Source organism: Pristis pectinata, chromosome 14 (assembly GCF_009764475.1).
Source record: "Pristis pectinata isolate sPriPec2 chromosome 14, sPriPec2.1.pri, whole genome shotgun sequence".
NCBI lineage: Eukaryota > Metazoa > Chordata > Chondrichthyes > Rhinopristiformes > Pristidae > Pristis > Pristis pectinata.
Genome location: NC_067418.1, coordinates 44,034,569 through 44,056,558, shown reverse-complemented (window position 1 = coordinate 44,056,558; position 21,990 = coordinate 44,034,569). Strand labels below are relative to the sequence as shown.

The following is a 21,990-nucleotide window of genomic DNA, read 5'->3' as shown; positions in this document are numbered from 1 at the left end:
CAACTGCAAAAGCACGCTCGTAGTTGCACAAGTACCGAGGTCCCGCAAGAGGACAGCAGGTTCCTACTTCACGGACTCACGGACAATCCGCCAAAGCCAGCCACCGGCTTGCCGAACAACCTGCTGGAGTGCCCCACAGGTGGTATCTGAGGTAATGTCAGCAGCTGCCTAAACTCGAATGGCAGATATCAGAGCTTCCAGAGCAGCATTTGTGGAGTCGTACCGTATGGAAATAGGCCCTTCGGCCCAACTCATCCACGCTGATCACTATGTTTACCTGAGCTAATCCCATTTCCCTGAATTTGGCCCATATCCCTCCAAATCTTTTCTATCCATGTACCTGTTTAAACATCTTTTAAGTATTGTAATTGTATCCACCTCTGCAGCTTCCTCTGGCAGCTTGTTCCATATACCCACGATCTCCTTTAAATCTTTCCCCTCTCACTTTAAATCTACGTCCTCTAGTTTTAGACTCCCCCACCCCAGAAAAGAGACCATGACCGTCCACCTTATCTGTGCTCCTCATGATTTTATATATCTCAACAAGGTCACTCCTCAGCCTCGTACACCCCAGTGGAAAAAAGTCCCAGCCTCTCCTTATAACTGAAGCCCTCCATATTCCTATAACATCCTTGTGAACCTTTTATGCACCCTTTCCAGCTTATTGACATTCTTCCTATATGGGCGACCAGAACTACTCTCAATACTCCGTGAGTGTGGTCTCACCAATTCCTTGTACAGTTACAACGTGAAATCCGAACTCCTGTACCCAGTGCCCTGAACTATGAAGGCAAGCGTGCCAAACGCCACCTTCACCACCCTATCGACCTGCGACACCACTTTCAGAGAACTATGTACTGGGAGCCCCTAGTTCTCTATGTTCTATATAGTCTCTCTGATATATTAGTGTCACTGTCACTGTGAAAACTGTGGCCTTGTTGTCAGATGCTGCACTACAGTTAAGTCTGGGCATGTTGATGTGAAATCGACAACCACTTCCACATTGGAAGGTCTGAGCTCCAGGCTCAGACTAACGGCAAACCGGTGACTGTGCCCCATGCGGGTGCTCTTTTGGCAGGAGTTATTGGGCTTGTAAATTTTCAGCCCGATGACTCTGCCTTTGTATTATTGCTGCATGTACAAACTGGTAAACCATCAGTGCTTGCCTGATCATCTTGATTAAAATTAGATCTTTCTGGGAAGTTCACTCATTGAAAATTACTGCATTACTAAACTTACTAAATGCAATGCAGAATTAAATAGATATTAAATATTTGGACCTTGTTTTAAAAGTTAGATTAAAAGTAAGCAAAACACCTTCATGTTAATTATCAACCATCTTGTTGTGCCAGGCACGGCTCAGTTGTGGTGTCATGTGGCTCCCAGGAAATTTGAGAACTACGTACACTGCCATCATTGAGCAGTGCTGTTGGCATGTTGCCCTAATGAAGGTGAGATGGGTAACGAGGTCCCATTGCCCCTCTTGGGTGGATGTCAATGAGCAAGTGGCACTGGAGAAAACCAGAGGGGTCGAATACTATTTTGCCCTTTTAAAGTAAATGATCAACACAGTTCCTTTTGTGGAGCCTTGTCCTGCGTACTGTGGTCTTACTGTAATTATTACATTTTGAAAATATTCACCCATGAAGTATCTTGGTGCTATTTGAATGGTGCAGTTAGACTGCAAGTCTTTTTATTGTTCTTGCATGACGCTTTTTGATGCATTGTTTCAAATACCTTCCTGTTCTGTTTCAGCTGTGCCCTTGGGCATTATTGTTGTCCCCGGGGACAGTGACCTGGAGATCTGCCGCACCCACATTGAGAGGCTTCAGGAGGTATGTCTCACGTCGGTTGTTTTCCATCTCATCGGGGTGGGGAGAACTCTCTGTCACACCAACATATATTCTTGATGTTGGAATTCAGTTTGCCTTAATTGGGATTTAGAAAGAAGCTTCTGGAAAAATGGAGATATTTGCTCTGTATTACCCTTCTGTCATGACTGCTGATACTAATGCTGCAATGTTCAAAGTAATCAGTTCTTTCGAAATCCGGAACCCTGGAGCCCAGAAGAGTACCGTTGCCCATTGGAGCCCTAGAGTGTTTTATCTTGCTCAGGTGCAATGAGGTTACGTGAAAAAATGGAAACGGAAGTGGACCATTTTCCAGCTCCTTGAAGGTATTCTGGTCTGACTCGGAAGGGATGGCGAGAAGACCAAGGAGAGCTATTCCAGAGGATGCACTTGAGCACTGCCAGGGTTAAATGTTGGCAACGCTCGTGGCTTAGTGGGTTCTGGATGCACAACAAGTATAAAACCAGATGGAGGGGATGGGGGACAGAGCAGTGGGGGGAGGGAAAAGAAAGGGACTGCCATAAAATTCCAACTTAAAAAAAATTTGCGTTTAATTTAGAGTATTTTATTGTTTAATTTAGAGTATTTATTAATTTAGGTTTATTTTTATCCCCATAAATTTAAATGTTATTCAAATAACCTATCCCAGAAGCATTTGTACTGCTCAGAGACTGTTAACTGATGATACGATTTTAGGAGTGACGGCTTCTTGTAGTTCGTTACCAAAGTATTACAGATTCAAAGTTAATAATCCACCTGAATTCACTCTGGAGAAGCTCCTGGGTTTGAGATGATGTCCAAGGACATCTCTCCTCCTGCATCTCAAGCAAACACATCCCCACCCTTCCCCCAGGAAGGAGAAACACCCTCCACAAGGCGTCTCGCTCTAGCTTCTCTGAACAGGACTTTGGGGAAAACAAGTGCAGGAACAATGAAGAAGCTGTGCATCTCCACTTAGGGGATGATCTCTCTTTACAGCATATGAGTCTGAGCAAGTGAAGAGCAGTTCCTATACCCTGCAGTCCAGGAGATTGTTACTTACTTAACTCTTGTTTCTGTTGTTCGTACAATTCATTCGGTCGTAGAACTAGTTAATGCCACCTTTGCAAAAGAGCTTTCAGCGTGACTTAATTCTGGCAGCCCCAGAATTTTGATTGATCTTCAGATTTGTTTGATTTAAGAGAAACATTGTCTTTGAAAACCCATTGCTTTCATGTCAATGTGTCTTTTTTATTGACATGGATAAGAAATCCTAATAACTGGTTAAGAGATTCAAATCAGAGCAGCAGAGAGTGTTTATTCATCAGAGTGAAGTACACAGTGATATTCCCCAGGGCTCAGCAGTGGGATCACTGCTGTTTTTGATGCCGAGTGCAGGAGAGAGGAACCTGGCTTTTGGAATTTTGCAGTTGGAACAAGGCAAGGGAAAGGAATAAGAATCAGAGAGACTTTAAGAGGCCATAGATTGGCATAAAATGGACAGGCGTCCAGCAGATGAAATTTAAGTGTTTGATAGATTTTGGTAGGAAGAATGAGGAGAAGTTATATTAATTAAATCGCGCTATTTTAAAGCTACATCAATAGCAAAGGGCTTGGGAGTTCACATACACACCTTTGTTGGTAGCAGGCCAGGCTTAAAGGGCTGTAACAAAAGCTGATGGGATTCTTCACATTGTAGTCGGAGATGCAAGACCGCAAACCCACTGAATATCCGGTAAAACTTTATAAAAAGCTCGTCGGATCTTGAGTGGAAACCTATCATGTGCAAATCTGCACACTGCACTTTAAGAAGGATTTAATGTCTTGGAGAAGGTGAAGAGGTGATTTACCAGTCTGAGAAGTTTGGGGCGGGGAGGCTAGGATTCCTCACCTTTAGAGCGGAGAAGGTTAAATATGTTGAAAATTCCATGGATTATTGGTAAAGTTAAGTAAGGAGAATCTGGTTCTGCTCATTGGGAAGAATCAGCAGCTAGAGGACACAGATGTACGGTGATTGACAAAAGATAGAAGGGGGGCAAGAGGAACATTTTTCTGCAGCAAACTGATCTGAACTGCAGACTTTGAAAGAGTGGTGAAAGCAGATTTAGGAATAAACTTCAGAAGGGTTCTGGAGAGAAAGGAAATGACTCTGAATATTCTGTGACTGCATTGTGAGATTTCATGATGGCTTGTGCAGCAAGTGCCTTGCTATGGTGGTGATTTCTGTAGCTTGACTGACTGAGCACTGCAGATGGTGAAAGAATGCAGCTGTGGATGTAACTGGACGTTTTCTGATCTTGGGAAATGTTCCTCTGGTTCGAAGGTAGCTTTTATTCTTCTGGTGATGACCAGACTTTTGGATTTGTGTTTTCCCCAAATGTATCTCTGCAATAATGAGTCAGGGTGCTTTCAAACTCCTCCTCTGGAGTAGAGTCCTGTAATTCCAGGTGACCACTTCACTTGAACCCCTTACATTTTTCAGTGTAACATTTTGTGTGTTGTACTCTCTAGCCAGGACGTTGCTAACGTGTTCTGGAGCAAGCTGCAAATCCCACTAACATCTCATGGTTCCCTATAGCCAAACTGCAGGGTGGTGCACCATGGTGCAAAAGCGATAATCTCTCTATTACGACTTGAGCCACGTACAAATTGAGTAGGGTAAGATTGATCAGAGAGTTGAATATGTGGTTCAAAGACTGGTATGGGAGAAATAAGTTTTGATTTGTGGGCTACTGGGGATCAGTACTGGGGAAGAGGGAGCTATTCCATTTAGGTAAGCTTTACTTGAAATCAGTGCCCTGTGTCCTGGCGATTCTAAGAACTATGACTATAAATAAGACTTTACATTGAATCGTTTTGGCTGAGGTTTTGGGGGGTGGGGGTGGGGGAGGTGTCTGCTGAGGGGAAATTTAAAACTTAAATAGAAAGGAGAATGTGACAATGCTGGGTAGCAAAATGGGTAATGATGACCATAATCTTTCAGGAAGTGAGTGCACATACGCCTCATGACATACTGAGAGTCTGAGGAGGGAGAAGTGGTACAAAGATAAAACTGAAGACTGAATGCATGTGGCCTTTGTAACGTGGTAGAACAGTTAATGGCATTAATAGAAATAAATGGCTGATTTAATAACCAGAAGCGACATGGTTACATATTCTAGGTTACCTAAATTTTAGAAGGGAAAGGCAAAATGGAAGAAGAGTGGGCTAATCCTGATTTCAATGAGTGGAATAAGGGCAGTAAAGATGAAAAACCTTAACTCAGAAAATCAAGAAGTCGTATCAGCTCGGATGGAGCTAAGCAACAGCAAGGAGTGGAAAACCTGGATGGGAGTTGTCTGCGGGCGTCAAACAGTGAATGCAATGTAAAGCATTGTATTAATCAGAAAATTAGGGTGCTTGTATCAAGGGTAACCATGCATTCAATTCTCTGATCAATCTTACCCTAGTCAATTTGCATGTGGCTCAAGTTGTAATGGAGAGATTATTACTTTTGTACCATGGTGCACCACCCTGCAGTTTGGCTATAGGGAACCATGAGGTGTTAGTGGGATTTGCAGCTTGCTCCAGAATATTAACGGCACTTTAGCAACGTCCTGTCTAGACAGTACAACACACAAAGTGTTACACTGAAAAATATACAGGATTCAGTGAATATGGGGAATTTTACACATCGACTGAGCAAACCACATTAGCAATAATAGTGGGGAGAATGAATTTATGACATGAAGAAAAGATGGTTCTCTAGATCATTACTGTGAGGAACCAACAAAGGAACAGGCTGTTTTGGATCTGTTATTGTATAATGAAAAAGGGCTAATTGATGATTTGGTTGTCAAGGGACCATGAGGAAGCAATGATAACAATATGATAGAATTTTATGTAAATTCTGTATGTCATTTAATGCAAATTGAAACCAGGCTCTTAGATCTAAATAAGAAAAACCTACGAAGACTGGAGGTGTGAGTTGGATGTGATAGGTTGGGAAACTGCATTAAATTGTGTGACGGTAAACACGCAATGACTGATTTTTTAAGTCATTGATGTATCATTTACAAGTAACGTTTCCCTTTAAGGCAAAAAAAACATGAAAAGTGGCCCAGCTATGGCTATCAAGAGGAGTTAAGGAGAGTATTAGATCAAAGGAAAAGGCTTATAACGTTCCCCCAAAAATGCGGTAAGCCTGAGGATTAGGAAAATTTTACAGTTCAGCAAAGGAGGACCAAGGCATTGATAAGGGAAGGGGAAATAGAATACGAGAAGAGGCTAGCAAGAAACAGCAAAACAAATTGTAAGAGCTTCTGTCGGAATATAAAATGGAAAAGATGAGCTGAAGTTGGCTAAGTGGACAGAATGTTCTGCAATGATAGGCAGGACAGGCTCGGCTTGCATCCTCAGGAGTTAGGAGAGCAAAAGGGAACTTGATTGAGACATAAATGAATCTGAGCAGGCTTGACGGGTGCGATGTAGAGAGGATGTTTCCTCCTGTGTGGGCATCTAGAATTAAGGGTCACTGTTCAAAAACTAACAGTCACCCATTTAAGACTTATTAAATATTTTTTTCTCTCTGAGGCCTGTGAGTCTTTGGAACACTTTTTCTCAAAGGGCACTGGAAGCAGAGTCTTTAAATATTTTGGTAGAAGATGTGTACCGGTGCTTGATAAGACCATAAGACAGGAGCAGAATTAGGCTATTCGGCCCATCGGGCCTGCTCTGCCATTCAATCATGACTGATTTATTTTTCCTCCTCAACACCATTCTCCCGCCTTCTCCCCGTAACCTTTGATGACCCTTACTCATCAAGAACCTATCAACCTCGCTTCAAATATACCCAATGACTTGGCCTCCACAGCCGTCTGTGGCAATGAATTCCACAGATTCTCCACCCTCTGGCTGAAGAAATTCCTCCTCATCTCTGTTCTAAAGGGATGTCCTTTTGTTCTGAGACTGTGCCCTCTGGTCCTAGACTGGAAACATCCTCTCCACGCCCACTCTGTCCAGGCCTTTCAATATTCAGTAGGCTTCAATGAGATCCCCCCTCATCCTTCTAAACTCCAGTGAATACAGGCTCAGAGCCATCAAAAGCTCCTTGTATGTTAACCCTTTAATTCCTGGGATCATTCTTGTAAATGTCCTCTGGACCCTCTCCAATGCCAGCACATCCTTCCTCAGATTTGGGGCCCAAAACTGCTCACAATACTCCAAAAGTGGTCTGACCAACACCTTTTAAAGCCTCAGCATTACATCCTTGCTTTTATATTCTAGTCCTCTTGCAATGAATGCTAACTTTGCACTTGCCTTCCTTATTACCGACTCAACCTGCAAGGGGCTGAAGGGTTGCCCTGGCTATTTCCATATTTCATATTTCCTAGGACTTAAGCAAGAGCACATTTTGGCCTATCGTGTCAATGCAGACACACAGAACAATCTCCTTCCCCACTAATTTTCCTGTAACCTATTCTCCCCACGTTCCCATCAACTGGCCCCAGATTCCACCCCTTAACTACACACTCGGGGCAATTTACAGCAGACAATTAACCTACCAACTCGCACGTCCTTGGGATGTGGAAGGAAGTGAGAGCACTTGCAGAAAGCGCACACGGTCACCGGGAGAATGTGCAAGGTCCGCACAGACAGCACCCGAGCTCAGGATTGAACCGAGGTCACTGGAGCTGTGAGGCAGCAGATCTGCTAGCTGCACCAATGTGCCACGTTCATTGATAGGCTACGTGTTCACGTATTCCTAAAGTTCATATGGGTCCCCTACAGATGGAGACAGGAGAAATTATACCAAAGGAAATGGTAGAGAAATTAAAGAAATATTTTATGGCTAACATCACAGAAAAAAGACAGAGAAAACCTGGAGCAGTGGAGGAGGTCTAAATAAAGAGCTCAAGCAAAATAACATCAGTTTAAAAAAAGAAATAGCGTTGGTGAAATTAATGGGACTGATAGGTGATAAATCCCCAAGACCTGACGTGCATCCTAGGGTTTCGAAGTTGACAGTTATGGAGATAGTGAATGCACTGGTAATCATCTTCCAAAGTTTCATGGATGGTAGAGGGCCTTCACAAGTTTGATGGTGTCAGATGTAATCTCACTATTTAAGAAAGGAGGGCAAGAGAAAATGGCGAACTCTCAAGTAGTTAGCCTGATGTCAGTAGAATGGAAAACGCTGCAATCTATCATTAAAGAAGTGGCAACAGAGTACTTGGGGAAAAAAACAAATAGAAGTTGACATGGATTTATGAAAAAGAAATCATGTTTGAGAAATCATTTAGTAATTTTTGAAGTCGTAACTAGTAGAACAGATAAGGACAAACAAAATGATGTGGTCTGTTTTGACTTTCAGAAGGCCCTCGACACTTACCACATAATATTATTAAATGAAATTGGGATAAGATAAGATATCTTTATTAGTCACATGTACATTGAAACACACAGTGAAATACATCTTTTTGCGTAGTGTTCTGGAGGCAGCCCGCAAGTGTCGCCACGCTTCCAGTGCCAACATAGCACGCCCACAACTTCCTAACCCGTACGTCTTTGGAATGTGGGAGGAAACCGGAGCACCCGGAGGAAACCCACACAGATACGGGGAGAACGTACAAACTCCTTACGGACAGCGGCCGGATTTGAACCCGGGTCGCTGGCGCTGTAAAACGTTACGCTAACCGCTACACTACCGTGCACGCAGTGTACTGGTACACGTATGCACTCAGTACACTACGTATACACGTGGTATACAGGGTAATATAGTAGTCCGGATTGAGGATTGCTTAGCAGACATAAAAGAAAGTAGGAATAACTGGGTCATTTTGGGTGAGGAGGCTGAGTTGCAGGATCAGTGCTAGAGCTCCAGCTGTCCACAATCCATATGGGGAGAGTAAAGTGCCACATATCCAAGTTTGCTGACGATACAAAGCTAGATGGCAGTGTGTTTTCAGTGTGTTTTGTGAGGAAGGTGCAGAGAATCTTCAGGCAGATGTTGGTGGGCTAAGAGAACGGGTAACAGCATGGCAGATGGAAAGTAATGTAGAAACGTGCAAGGTCATCCACTTCGGTGGGAAGAATAGAAAGGCAGTGTATTTTTTTTTAGATGTTGAGAAAGTAAAAGATATTGGTGTTCACAGGGACTCGAGTGCCCTCGGATATGAATCACTAACAGTTGATGAGCAGGTTCAGTAGGCATTTAGATGGCACACAGTAAATTGGCCTTTATTGCAAGAGGATTATTGCAGGAGACCAGAGCTCCAACTGTAGCGAGCGCTGGTGAGTTTGCATCTGGAATATCATGTACAAGTCTGCTCTCCTTACCAAAGGAAGGATATGCTTATACTGAAGAGAATGCAGCAAAACTTCATCGGATTGATTCCTAGAGTGGTATGTTTGTAATGTGAAAGGAGATTAAGAGTGGGCCCATCCTGTCTTGAGTTCAGAAGAATAGGGGGGTAATCTCAATGAAACATACAAAAATCTCATGGGGCTTGATCAGTAGAGGCAGAATTGCCGTTTGCCCTGGCTGGTGTCTCTACAAGAGAAGCACAGTCTCTAAACAAGGGGTTGGGCATCCAGAACAGAGATGAGAAGAAATTTCTTCACCTGGAAAGTAGTTAATCTTTGGAATTCACTACCCGAGTGGGCTGCTGAGGCTCATTTACGAGGCGGACGGATGTTTAGATATTAAGGGAATCAAAGGAATTGGGGTCCATGCAGGAAAATGATGCTAGAGTAGATGGGCCAAAATCTGACGGAAAGGAAGAGTGGACTCAAGGGGCCAAGAGGCCATCTGCTGTTTTTTATGCTCTAAGAGCAAGTAAAATGCTGTAAAAAAGATGCTGAAGGAACTCGTCTTCATGAACGAAGCGGCATCTGTGGAGGGAAATGGACAGTCGACGTTTTGGGTCGAGACCCTTCGTCTGGACTGAATGATAGAGGGGAGATGGCCGGTATAAAGAGGTGAGCGGAAGGGGCGGGGCAAGGGCTGGCAGGCGATAAGTGGATCCAGGTGAGGAAGGGTGATAGGCAGAGGGGAGCAGAGAGGGTGGGAATAGCGCCAGAAGCTGGGAGGTGATAGCTAGGGGTGAAGGCGATGGAGTCTGACAGGAGAGGAAGGTGGACCATGGAATCAAGTTGGGGGGTGGGGGGGGGGGGGGGGGGGGAGGCGGTGTGGGGCAGATGGGAACAGTAGGGGAGGTGAACCAGTGTGCGGATGTGGGCAGATGAAACGGCTGGAGGAGGGGAAAGAAATGGTGATGAGGGCTGGATAGATGAGTGGGAGAGAGAAAGGGGACAGGGGAGCAGTTTACTGTAAGTTGGAGAATTCATTGTTCACGTGGTGGGGTTGCAGATTGCCCAGGCGGAACCTGAGGTGCTGTTCCTCCAGTAAAATGCATTCCCTGAGCTACCAGAGCTGCTGTCTAACCACCTTTTGGATTATTTATTATTTGCATTTCCCATTTTGCCCCTCCCTTGCCAGGCACTTCCCATTTCCCTCTCCTGTACCCCTTTCCCCTTTGCCCTTCTGTTACCACACCCTGTGAATCATCTGTTGCTGAGGAGGCGTTTGGTTAGTGCTGCTGATACCTTCAGGATGCCTGAGAATGTCTCAGCCTGATGACCTTTGTCCTGCTGCTTGCAAGAGACTTCTGCAGTACTGTGCATTGTACTTGCATCCCTCTTGATAAAACAAAATTCGGTCAGAATGGGTACAGCAAGTATCCCTCGGTTATTGATGCAATGCAAGATGTTCCTCTCTTCTGCAGGATTTCCCCCTGGTTCATCCCTCGCTCCAGCATCTGATGCTGCAGGTTTGTGATCTGGTGATATGGCTTGATGGCATGTGCTGATCTGAACAGTTACCTAAAGCTATCCTCTATCGAGCATGAATACATCTTCCTGTGTGCACTCAGGGACTGCTGTAGCAATTTGTGTAGGGTGTTTGCATGTAAAGAGTGTTTGCATGTGGTCAATGTGAGGTTTAGTTTGCATGTGCACCATCTATTCGATGGTACAAGAACAGTAAAAACGTTGTATTTGGGTGTCAGTGACCAAACGTCTGTAATGTGAGAATACTATATGTTGCCGGTAGAAAAAATCTTTGCTGGAAGAAAAAAACCCCAAAAAAGATCTGAGATCACAAACCACTCTAAAGGAATTAAACAACAGTCCATTTTGCAAAGTATTCCCCAATGTAGAATACTTTGTTGGAAGGCCAGCAGGTCCTGTAATGGGCAATCTCTCGTAAGGAGCTTCAGCCTTGACTGGACACGGAGGAAGATGTGTGAACTGTAATCCAGATACTACTCCACATCTGAATCATGAGGTTCCTTCAGAATTGAGTTCTCCAGCCTGAAGTACAACAACTGTTTCCTTCAATTGCACTATTTTTATATCATGCATACTGGCTTAATCTAGTCAAAGTAGTTAGTGTCTTTTGTTCCCTCGTTACATTAGATCCTGTATGGCTTCTTTATCGATGTATTGATCATGTCTTCTTGCACTTGATGTTTGTCTTATAAATTGTTTCACTGAAAAGCCTGTTTTCTGTCTGAACGGTTTGCTGCACTCTTTGATGCAGTGTTTTCACTTTTTTCTGTTTGGAAAACGATGCCAAGTAGTGGAAGGTTCGGCAGACTAGTTAATGGCCACATCATGTATGCTCTCTTTGTGGCCATAACCATGTTTTAGACTAGCTGATGGGGTGATTTGCCCTATGTGACAGGAAAGCTTCATGGACTGCCCTGACCCACATATTTGTGTATCAAACCAGAATATACTCATGTTCTCCTTCGCTGATGTGGCCTAGCGTGGTTCAACCCCAATATCTTCTCCATCTCGGAGATGGGAATAGTAAACCAATAGCTCCATTGTACCCCAATTGTACTGTAACATTCACAACTAAAGTTCTTATAAGTGCTAATGGGCTCCTCTAATGTCCCTTTTGCAGGAGGACAATGGCAACAAGTCTCGAACCTTGTCTTCACAGAAGCTGTCCCCAAAATGGTTGTTTTTCTGGACTGTAAGTACCCATCTGAAAGATGTTGAACATATTAAAGAAACATTCATTAGAATTGGATTCCTCAAATAGTCGAAGTACTGATACTTGTAAAGGCCTTTAAAAGGACTATTTCTATATTATGCTCACCAAAATTCTTTGAGCAACGCCTGTAATGTGTTGGCCCCTTTAAAGGAGAATTTCAAAGGAATGAGTATAGATACAGGGTTCGCCACTAAAGTGCATATTCCATTTAAAGGAGAATTCAAAAGCAATAAAATGCTGGACATTGGGATCGTACTTACAGTGTGCAGACACTTTTAAAGATATGTTATATTCCAGTCAGTGGTATGGAAATGAAATTTAGCATAGATCAGCACTGAAACAAAGCTGCATTATCACTAGCCATAAACCCAAATACAACATAAAGTTACTTCCCATCCATCCCCTGTGTTGTCAAAGGGTCATAACCAATCTCCAGCACTGCATGACAGGAGAAAGTGCCAAGGAGACTCCGACACTAGGATTAGCAAAGTACTAAAGTCGTATAATCACCTCAGATGTCTGTCTCAACACATCCATTAAAATAAGGAACTATTTATTAAAACTTGGTGCAGCATTTATTAATTCTTTCACAGGACCAGTTAAGGAAGGATCTTGACAAAAAGTGGTGCACTACTTACTCGATAAGAATGAGTTGCGAGAAATTTTGTATAGTGTTTATTGAGGTTCTCACAGCCCCTGGTGAGAGGAGTGTAATGTAATGTTTATTCAAGGAACCGCACACAGCCTTGTGAAGTGAAATAGTGTTTATTTAGGTCATTCACAGAGCCCGACAAAAAAGGAATATGGTGACGATAAGAGGAGGGCACCGATGAATTCAAGGTTTTAGATAGGGCCTGTTGAGAGGAGGATGTGGAAGAGTTTATTCTGTCTAAAACTACTGAGAGGAATATATTGCAGTAATTATTCAGGATCTCAGAGTCTGATGGAAGAAGGATACGGTATAGAAATATTCAACCTCTCAAGATCTACTGTGAGGATAATATCAAATGCAGAAATAAGCCATTTGGCCCAGTGTAGTTATACAGTGACAAAGCTAGCTCCACTTGGGAGTTATGTACCAAAATGTTACTCCCCTGTCCATTCTTCATGTTTAATATTTTTTTTTCAGATTTCCTGTTAGAAACACAGTTACTGACAGCTTTAGACAGCCACTTGTGGTGCTGGACTATGTATTCCATTAATTCTGATATGACAAGTTTTTTGTTCTGACTTTTTTCTGTGGTTTTAGAGCTAATCTTCCATTCATTGTCTCTGGTATTGGTCTACTGCCTATTTGCTGACCAGTAGGGACGTTCTTTTGCTGTTTATCCTTTAAAACCTTTTAAAACTTTGAATAGTTTTATTAGGACCTTCAGAACATCCCCTGTTCAGTAAATATTGTGATCAAATTTCAAGCTTTCCATTGCAACTACCATAATATTGAATCTACCCGACAACTTTCTTCATGCCTCTCTTCTATAATGGACATCAGTCATCTATGACCTAGCAAGTACCCTATACAGATTGATCATTACCTTGCTCTTGTAATCAGTCCCTTCTCCAATTAATCCACATTTACATGCATTTTCCACTTCCAGATATTTCAAAAGGTTGTATTTATTTAACCTGAGACCACTTGATTCACCTTGTGTTTGGAACTTGAGTGTTTTATTGGGGATATGTTTTCATTCTTACTTCCTTTCATCATCAGTATCAATGTTTGCCACCTATCTGTCCACTCCTCTAAACCACACGTTTTCCATTGACACGTTCTACCTCAACGGTTCGCCACATTTCCCCAGCTCGATGTGAGTGGCCAATTTGATGTTTTTCCCTCTTTGACCATTTATTGATTTGGACCACATATCTGGAAGCGCAATGGCCAATACAAGCAGCTAGAAACAGGGACCAATTTTAAGTTGTAAAATGGTAATGAGGTGAATCTACTCTGTTCTCTCCCTTGAATGTCCACACCTCTGCCAATGCTGCACTGTACTGGAGGACAGCTTCCTTCTTTTAATTTTACTGTTAATTTTGTTTTGTTCATCTTGCAGTTCTGATCTGTGCAGCAGTCCCTATCATGCTGGTTGTAATATTGTTAGCCTGAACTCTACCTATCTACTGTCTTGTCCAGCAGCATTCCCAGCCAGTCTGGAATAAGGCTTCACTTATCTTCTGTCACAGAAGTTCTGGCAAAGATCACTGGATTGGGGATCCTGGCTGACTGATTTTCTTTCTTCCCAGTCAGGGTGATGAGGCCAGTTGTGATATTCATTACTCTCACCTTAGGTTGAGCATTTGACCCATTTGCGTAGCTCCATACTCCAGCACACTCTGAATTTACCTGCTGAAATGGGACAGATGATGTGTTTTGATTCTCTTGTACCCTGTAGCTTCAAAAGCAGAAGGGGGGGGGGAGGGGGAAATAAGAGTTCCCTTTCAAATTGCGAGATTATTTCAAAGCAAAAAAAAGTTAGTTGAAGAACAGGGTATTAAATGTCAGAGCTCTCAGCAAAATAAATTGTATTAACAAGGATTTTTTTTGTACTGTTGTAAGAGGGAAACTACGAGCAAGACTGAATGCATAGTGGGCGAAAGGGGAAAAAATAACCCAGATGTATGGAAAGAGGAGTTAATTTATGAAGTACCTGAGGATATGAGCCAGAGAAGTAGAAGGAAAATTGAGCGAAGCCATGTCAGCAATCGAAAGCAAGAGTTTTTTTTAAAAAGTTGATGCAATCAGGCAAAGTGAGTTAATAAAGGTCAGCAAGCATAGATGCTATGAGTAAAAAGGAAACAAGTAGTCAGAGCTTGGGAGAATGGGAGTAAAGTTGAGGGTCATGGCCAAATGAACAGATGTGCATTGATACTTCAATGTTTAAAGTATAAAAGATGGCAAAACACTTTATGAAGAGTGGAACCCTACACAGATGAGAGATTTCATTAGGAGTGAATGGTATTCAAAGGATAAGGTCGGAGGGAGGTGGAGGAAATACCAGAGAACTTTGGATAGCCTGGCTCCCCCAAAAGGTTGTAGTAGTATTCAGAGCTCTAATGATAAAATGGTTCTTATAACAGAACACCATTTGTGGGATAAACTCCAGCACAGCCAGTCTGTCCTGCTTGCTGTATTCCATTGTCTCCTTGGATTGAATATACCACTGGTGCAGGCAGGAGTTAAAACCTTTATAAAACTATTCTTGAGTTCAAGGTTGCTGATCTCAGATCTTCATACTTAGGCCTCAGATAATATGATTAATGCAGAATATAAATTTCCACAAGGGAATGCAGTAATTGGAATTGGTTTTATTATTATCACATGTACCGAGGTACAGTGAAAAACTTGTCTTGCATCAATTCATTACACAGTGCATTGAGGTAGCACAAGGTAAAACAGTAACAGAATGCAGAATAGAGTGTAACAGCTACAGAGGAAGTGCAGTGCAGGTAGACAATAAGGTGCAAGGTCATAACAAGGTAGACTGTGAGGTCAGGAGTCCATCTTATCGTTCCAGGAAACCATTCAGTAGCCTTAGCCTGGTGGTATGTGCTTTCAGGCTTTTGTATCTTCTGCACAATGGGAGAGGAGAGAAGAGAGGATGTCTGGGGTGGGTGTGGTGTTTGGTTTATGCTGGCTGCTTTACTGAGGCAGCAGGAAGTATAGACAGAGTCGATGGAGGGGAGGCTGAGCTGCGTCCACAACCCTTTGCAGTTTCTTGTGGTCACGGGCAGAGCAGTTCCCATACCAAGCCGTGATGCATCCGGATAGGATGCTTTCTATGGTGCATCGATAGAGATTGGTGAGGGTCAACGGGGACATGTTCGATTGGTTTCTTGCAGTGCATGTATGAAGAAAGTGGGGGTGTATCTTGATTCCGTTATGATATATCAGAAGTATAGTGAAGACTTTCTGCCTGGTTACCATGAAACTCGAGAATTGTCCTGGTCTGAGAATTGTCCTTCATCTGGTCATTTTTTTTTCTTCATTCCGTAATTTTAAAATACCATCAAAATCTTATCTCAGGAGGCCTAAATTTTCGTCACTAAGGTTTATGATCTTTGGACTAACCATTCTCACCTAAGTTTGAAAAAGAGATTTACATTTAGGCTTCTCACAACCTCGAGACATCCCATAGTGCTTTAGAGTCATAGAATTAAACAGCACAAAAAAGCAGGTCCTTCAGCCCAATGACCCTACACGTCAAGCACCCATTTGCACTATTTTATTCTCCCTGATTTCCCATCAGATTCCCGCATTTTCTACTGTCAGCTGACACACTGGGGCAATTTACAGTGACCAATTAGCCTGCCAACCCACATGTCTTTGGGATGGGAGGAAACAAGAGCACTTGGGGTAAACCCATGTGATTACGGGGAGAACAGGCAAACTCTACACTGACAGCACTGGTCAGGATTGAACTGGGTCTCTGTAGTTGTGAGAGAGCAGGTTCACCACCCGCACTACTGTGCTGTCTATTTATAACTCTCAAAATACTCTCGCCATATAATCACTGCTATTTAGAAAACAAGTCAGCCAATTTGTTCTGAACCAGCTCCCTCAAATAACAATATGATATGACCATATATTTTGTTTCTGTGATGTCGACCAGCTGTGGAGATGATTCAAATTAGTTGTTATGGGTCGCTTCTTGAACTTCCACCTGAGAGGCCAGGCAGGGCTTTGGTTTAATGTCTGATCCGAAAGGAGGTACCTCGAGTGCAACACTGCATTGGCACTGTACTGAAGTCTCCATCTGGACTTCAAATCATGTCCGACTCAGACACAAAATTCTTGGTTGACACTTGCTTTATTTTCTAGCAGTAAAGTCAAAACTGCAGCATATATTTGTGTAGCATTTTTAACAGGAAAATGTGAAGGAATTTCATGGATGCCTTATTAAGATTTGATACCAAGTCAGATTACTAAATATTAGGGCAGGTGATCAATGATGTATGCATTGAGAGAACGGGAGAGGTGCAGGGAGGGTATTCCAGAGCAGAAGACGGAAGTGGTCAAAGAAATAAAGATACAGAAGAGATCTGAATTCAAGGAATGTAGAGTCCTCAGAGGATCTTCGCACTGGAGGCAGTTACAGAGGAAGTAAAATGTTAATCATGGAGGATAGGAAAACCAGAGTAGGAGTTTTAAATTGAAAAGATCTAAACCAGATGCACATGGGGTGATGGATTACCAGAGCATGATGCGAGATAGGATATGGGCAGCAGAGAGATGGAAGATCTTTCAGGTAAGTTGATGGAACCGTAAGATAGTTCCAAGAGTGGAGTCTCTCAGACTCTATTTGTCAGCATGCCTTCTCCAAAAACTGCCTATTCTCATCAAGTGCCAGTTTCCATGAATTTTTCCCAGCTTGGAAAGTCTATGCTTAGCACACCTGACACCAACTGTTATCCTGTAAATCACAGCGCAACCCATCTCAAAAGCTCACAAATGATTGGGTCTGGTACTCTTGACTTTGGTGTGATTCTTTTCTTTAGACCTAGGACTGGGTTTGGAGTTGGGAGCAGTTTGTAAAGGTGCCAGTCTCCACTCAGCTCATTGGCCGCCAGCTGAAAACAGATGGAGCAGATCCTTTAGATTGTACTTTGATCACCACATTCCCCTCAAAAAAAATATAAACTATCCCTTCGAGAGAAGGCATTCTTTAAACTCTGATTTCCTCTGTCTTTTCTGGTGTGAGTACTTGGAATCCAAGACCTTGCGCCCTCTGGGGTATTATTCCCCTTTGGCATTGACAAAATGCATGCCCTCATAAATTACCATAACCTTTGACCCGCAGGGTCAGTCGGATAGAATCCTTTCAATGCGCCCTGTGGGAAGCAGCCTCCAGCTGAGCTTTTGTCTGCTGAAATGTACTGCACTTATTTCCTTCCAACTTTGTGCAGTTCAAAAGGTAAAGCACAGTAATTCTCAGAAACTGATATCGTTTGGTTAATTTTGCAAATTAATTAATTAACAGGCTGTACTATATTAAATTTTTAAAATAAATATGCCATTTTTTTTGCCTCATTTATTGCCTTGTAATGAGAATTTGACACCCATGAAAATTGCACACTTGTAGCAGATGTAATCTCAGCTGTCTGAGAAACAACACTAGTTAACAAGTGAGTGTAGCTGCTTGGTTGAGTCTATGGTTAGCTCTCAATTTCTGAGAGCATTTTTTTGTACGTCTCATCTTGATGTCTTAAATATGTCTCATCTTGAGTAACAACTGTGCCTAATTATACGTCTAGCCCTGGCAGGAGTTTCAGATTCGCTAATTGCTGCTCTTTCACGCGACCTAGCTTCCCGTTGTCCTGAGACTCGGTGTTGGGGCGAATCATTGCCAGCAGCTCACCCTGGTGGCTTGTAATCACTTAATGCTCTCCAGAGTGTCTTAATAGTTGCTGACTTGCGATAATGAAATCCTGTAATCACTGCTGTGCTCAAACTCAAGATGATTAAAGGTACTCTTTATTACGTGGGGTGGAAGAGCTGAGGGTAGACCTGACCGATAGCTACGTCTCGGTGTAATTTGACTTTAAGCTAGGCTCTTGCGTACAACGTGCCATACAATCTTCATTTAGCCTTCTCCCTCCAATGCCAGTTTGTGTGATCTGGGTCTGGAAGGAGAATGCATTGTCCAGATTTGTTGAGTCTATTTTCTGCTGGTCACATGGGGCTACTCGGGTATCCACTTCCAGCTAGTAAGTAAAAAAAATGAGTTATATACCTGTAATTGAGCACATGATTTCAATACTTATTCTCCAGTATTTATATACGAACTTTAACCCTTTTATACATTTGCTATAGAAGTTAGACAAGCAGCGTGTGCAAGTGCCAGTTAATTAGGAATGCTTTATTTCCTCCTTGAATGGTGATGAATAACTGTTAAGGAAATATGCACATGAAATACATCTACTAGCGTTAAGCGTAGAATTCTTTTTATTAAAATTAGTGCACACGACGCTAGTGTTGGCTTTGGCACCCCCGTGACCAGCAAGCAACTTCTGTTCAACAGCAGTTATCCATCTGGGACTACATTCTCCCCACATTTGGTAGAGCCCATCCTCTGAATTAAGATGGTTTCAGGGGGAAGGAGATTAGGAAATTAGTGATTGGTAATGAGGAAAAATGGTATCAGGAAATTTTGTGAACTAATAAAATCATTTCGACCAAAAAACATGTTCCCTTGTCTAATCTCAATGTGAATTTCTTCTCAGTCTTTTTACTACAACCTGTTTCCTCTTTCTCAGGAAAGCATTATTATGCTGATGGCTTCAATAATCTCTAATTTCAATTTTGTCCACTTATTTCATTAGGTGTTACTTCCTATGGAAAATAACTCTGGCCTTTCTAAATCATGCCCCTAGGTGGGGGAGGTGGTTGTTCTCATGAGTTTTAGTTTATTGAATGTTTAGTCTTTGCTTTATATTATTCAAGTGCGCAAGGGTGAACTGTGACCGGAAGATCCCCACGAATGTCTGGAGTGGTGTGATTTGACCTGGAAATGGTTGGAATTGCATTCTATTTCAGGGGAAAAAAATCGACGCTCAGCTGCATAGAGCTGTTAACAAAACAGCCCTAGGCGTCTGATCTTCAATGCCATTGTCTTTATCGTCCTCCTTAAAGGTCATCTGCGTCTTTGGTTTGAAGTCAGCACCGTTTGACAGTCTGATACTCTCTCCGTGGGTGTGTGTTGAGTTTGCTGATCTCACTGACTTAGCTCCTGAATGGGGAATGCCAACTTGGGTAAGATTTATGATGAACCTCAGCATCTATGGGACCCTTCAGGAATGAGCAGTTACTGTTTTGGTGAAAAATGAACGAGAGAAGATTTAAAACAGCCATGATAAAGCTTGTGCAGTAAAGAATTGACCAAGATTTTAATGACTAGGATGTAGAAAGGTGCAGGGCAGCATCAGTGTACTGCAGCTTACAGCAGTCAGATATGCAGTCATTCCCCAGTCTGAGTGCTGTCATGTTGACAGGCCCCACAGAGCTAAAGTGACACATGGGGGTTGCTTTATCATCAATCATGGGATTCTAAACAACCAGTGATAAATTGGTGTTGCTTAGAGCTTCCAGCTAAGTCATCTGCTTGTTTTCTTGGCTTGAGATGACAGGGAGAGCACAAACTATGAGAGGGGTACATGTTTTCAAAAATGTAAGTAAATTCACTGCACTCTGGTTAGATGAGTCTAAGATCAGGAGGCACTGCAAAGAACTTAGAGGATACAGGGTCTAACTTTTAGCAGAAAGTAGTTCTATGGTTAGAGTTAGGGGTAGCTAATGAGAGCAGAGGAGACTGTGAACCGAATGGTGGAAACTCTTGCTGGTAAATAAATGTCAGGCAGCAGAAGGCCTGGTTTAGATAAAATGAAAAAGAGGGGATTTAAAACAACCGCACCAAAGCTTATTGCAGTGAAGGTGGAGTCTTGGATATGGACAAGTGGCGCTGGCCCTAGCTAAGTCCATCACATTTCACAGCAGTGGGATGTGTCAGAGGGTAATGAAGCCAAAGATCACCAACTAATCTTAAGGAAAGTCTTTGCAAGGTGGCACAGTGAAACAGTCAGGCTTGGTAGTGGAATCTCCTGAATGGAAACAGAGGTTGAATGTGCAACCCAGAACCTTGTTTCTGCCAAATTCAAATTCAGGGCTGTACAGGATCTCAGTGAATTTGTAGAGTTTCTGCCAATGACTTTCCCTCCAGTTATAAACGGTTATGTTTATATTACAGCTGTCCTAGTGTTAGGTAGAAGCTCCTGATGCCTTAGTTTCTGCATCCTCTTCGGTGACAAAGACTTGCAGAGCCACACCTCACTTACATATTCTTTATTTTTGCGTTCTGGAGGATATTTCTCATCCATTTCATGTTCTGAGAGAAGTGCTCTTGTTAATGAAAAAGTTAAAACTGAAAGCTCACCATTTGAATTCCGAGCAAAGCAGATTGTGGCTGAGGAATTGTGCATGATGCTTTACTGCGTGGTCCTGGCAAAGAACAAAAAAGTTTGAACTTCCCATTACACTTGAAAAAACAACCACTGCATTGAACAACCGCTGTTTTTATTGTTATTGTGAACAGATGTGCAAAGTGTGAAGGAGCACATGAGGATAAGTATTCTCTTTGAGAGGCTGAGGTCCAGGTCTGTTGTTTTCCTTTCACCTTCTAGGTGCCTGTGCTCCATACACCTTTCTTGCCCAAAACCTGCCTGAATACTTTTGAAACATTTATATGATGAACTTAAAATATTCTTGCTTAAAAGTTTGCCTTGCTTAGACCATACCATCGGAACATAAAAGCAGAGAAAATCATTTGGCTGCTCTTGCCTGCTGCACCCTCTCGTAAAATCATGACAGACCTTTTACCTCGGCATCACTTCAATGCACCAACCCTATAAACATTGCTTCCCTTAATAGCAAAACAAATCTATCAATCTTGCCTTGATCTATTCAGTGACTCTGCCTCTTTCGCTGGGAAGAGAATTTCAGATTCACTATCCCCTGACTGAAGAATTTGTTTCTCACCTCTGTACTGACTGGCCAATCCCTTATTTTGAGACTTTGATCCGTGGTCTTGGGGTCAGGAGAAACATTGACTTTGCATCTGTTAGAATTTTGTACAGTTCAATGAGATCACTGCTCGTTTTTCCAAATTCAAGAAAGTATAGGCTCAGTCTGCCCTTTGCTACACTCCCTCTATCACAAATATATATTTCCATAGGCAGAAAGGCCAGACTTGTCTACAATATTCCGATTAGGGTCTCATCAGGGCTGCAGCTTGGGAATATCTGGAAGAAATAAAAGGGCTACCTCGTATTCTGTTGAATATCTTCATTGTTTTTGGCATGTTTTCCTTGGAGGCAAGACTTCCACTGAGGACCATTGATTTCCGCATCTTCACTCTAATTCCAAATACACATGGCACTTGTATTTCAGATTAATATTTAAGGGACTTAAATTGTTTAAGGGATGGCTATTTATTTGAGCGATGGCAATTGTTTTCATGATTCTTTGCTCCTTAAGAGTTATCTGGCTATATCCAGTCATTTGAAGTATATTTATCATGTCAAACCTCGCCCGTCCATGAATTCTCTTCGTAATTTTGATCACATGTT

General features: G+C 42.5%; 1 protein-coding gene across 1 annotated transcript in view; it reads left to right on the top strand.

Annotated features, from left to right (window-relative positions):
- dgkza (diacylglycerol kinase, zeta a) overlaps positions 1-21,990 on the top strand; it is a 405,283-nt gene that overhangs the window by 246,457 nt on the left and 136,836 nt on the right. The window contains exons 23-25 of the mRNA XM_052029707.1: positions 1,756-1,835; positions 10,595-10,639; positions 11,779-11,850. Coding sequence (XP_051885667.1) covers positions 1,756-1,835; positions 10,595-10,639; positions 11,779-11,850 — 197 coding nt within the window. The remainder of the gene's footprint in view (positions 1-1,755; positions 1,836-10,594; positions 10,640-11,778; positions 11,851-21,990) is intronic.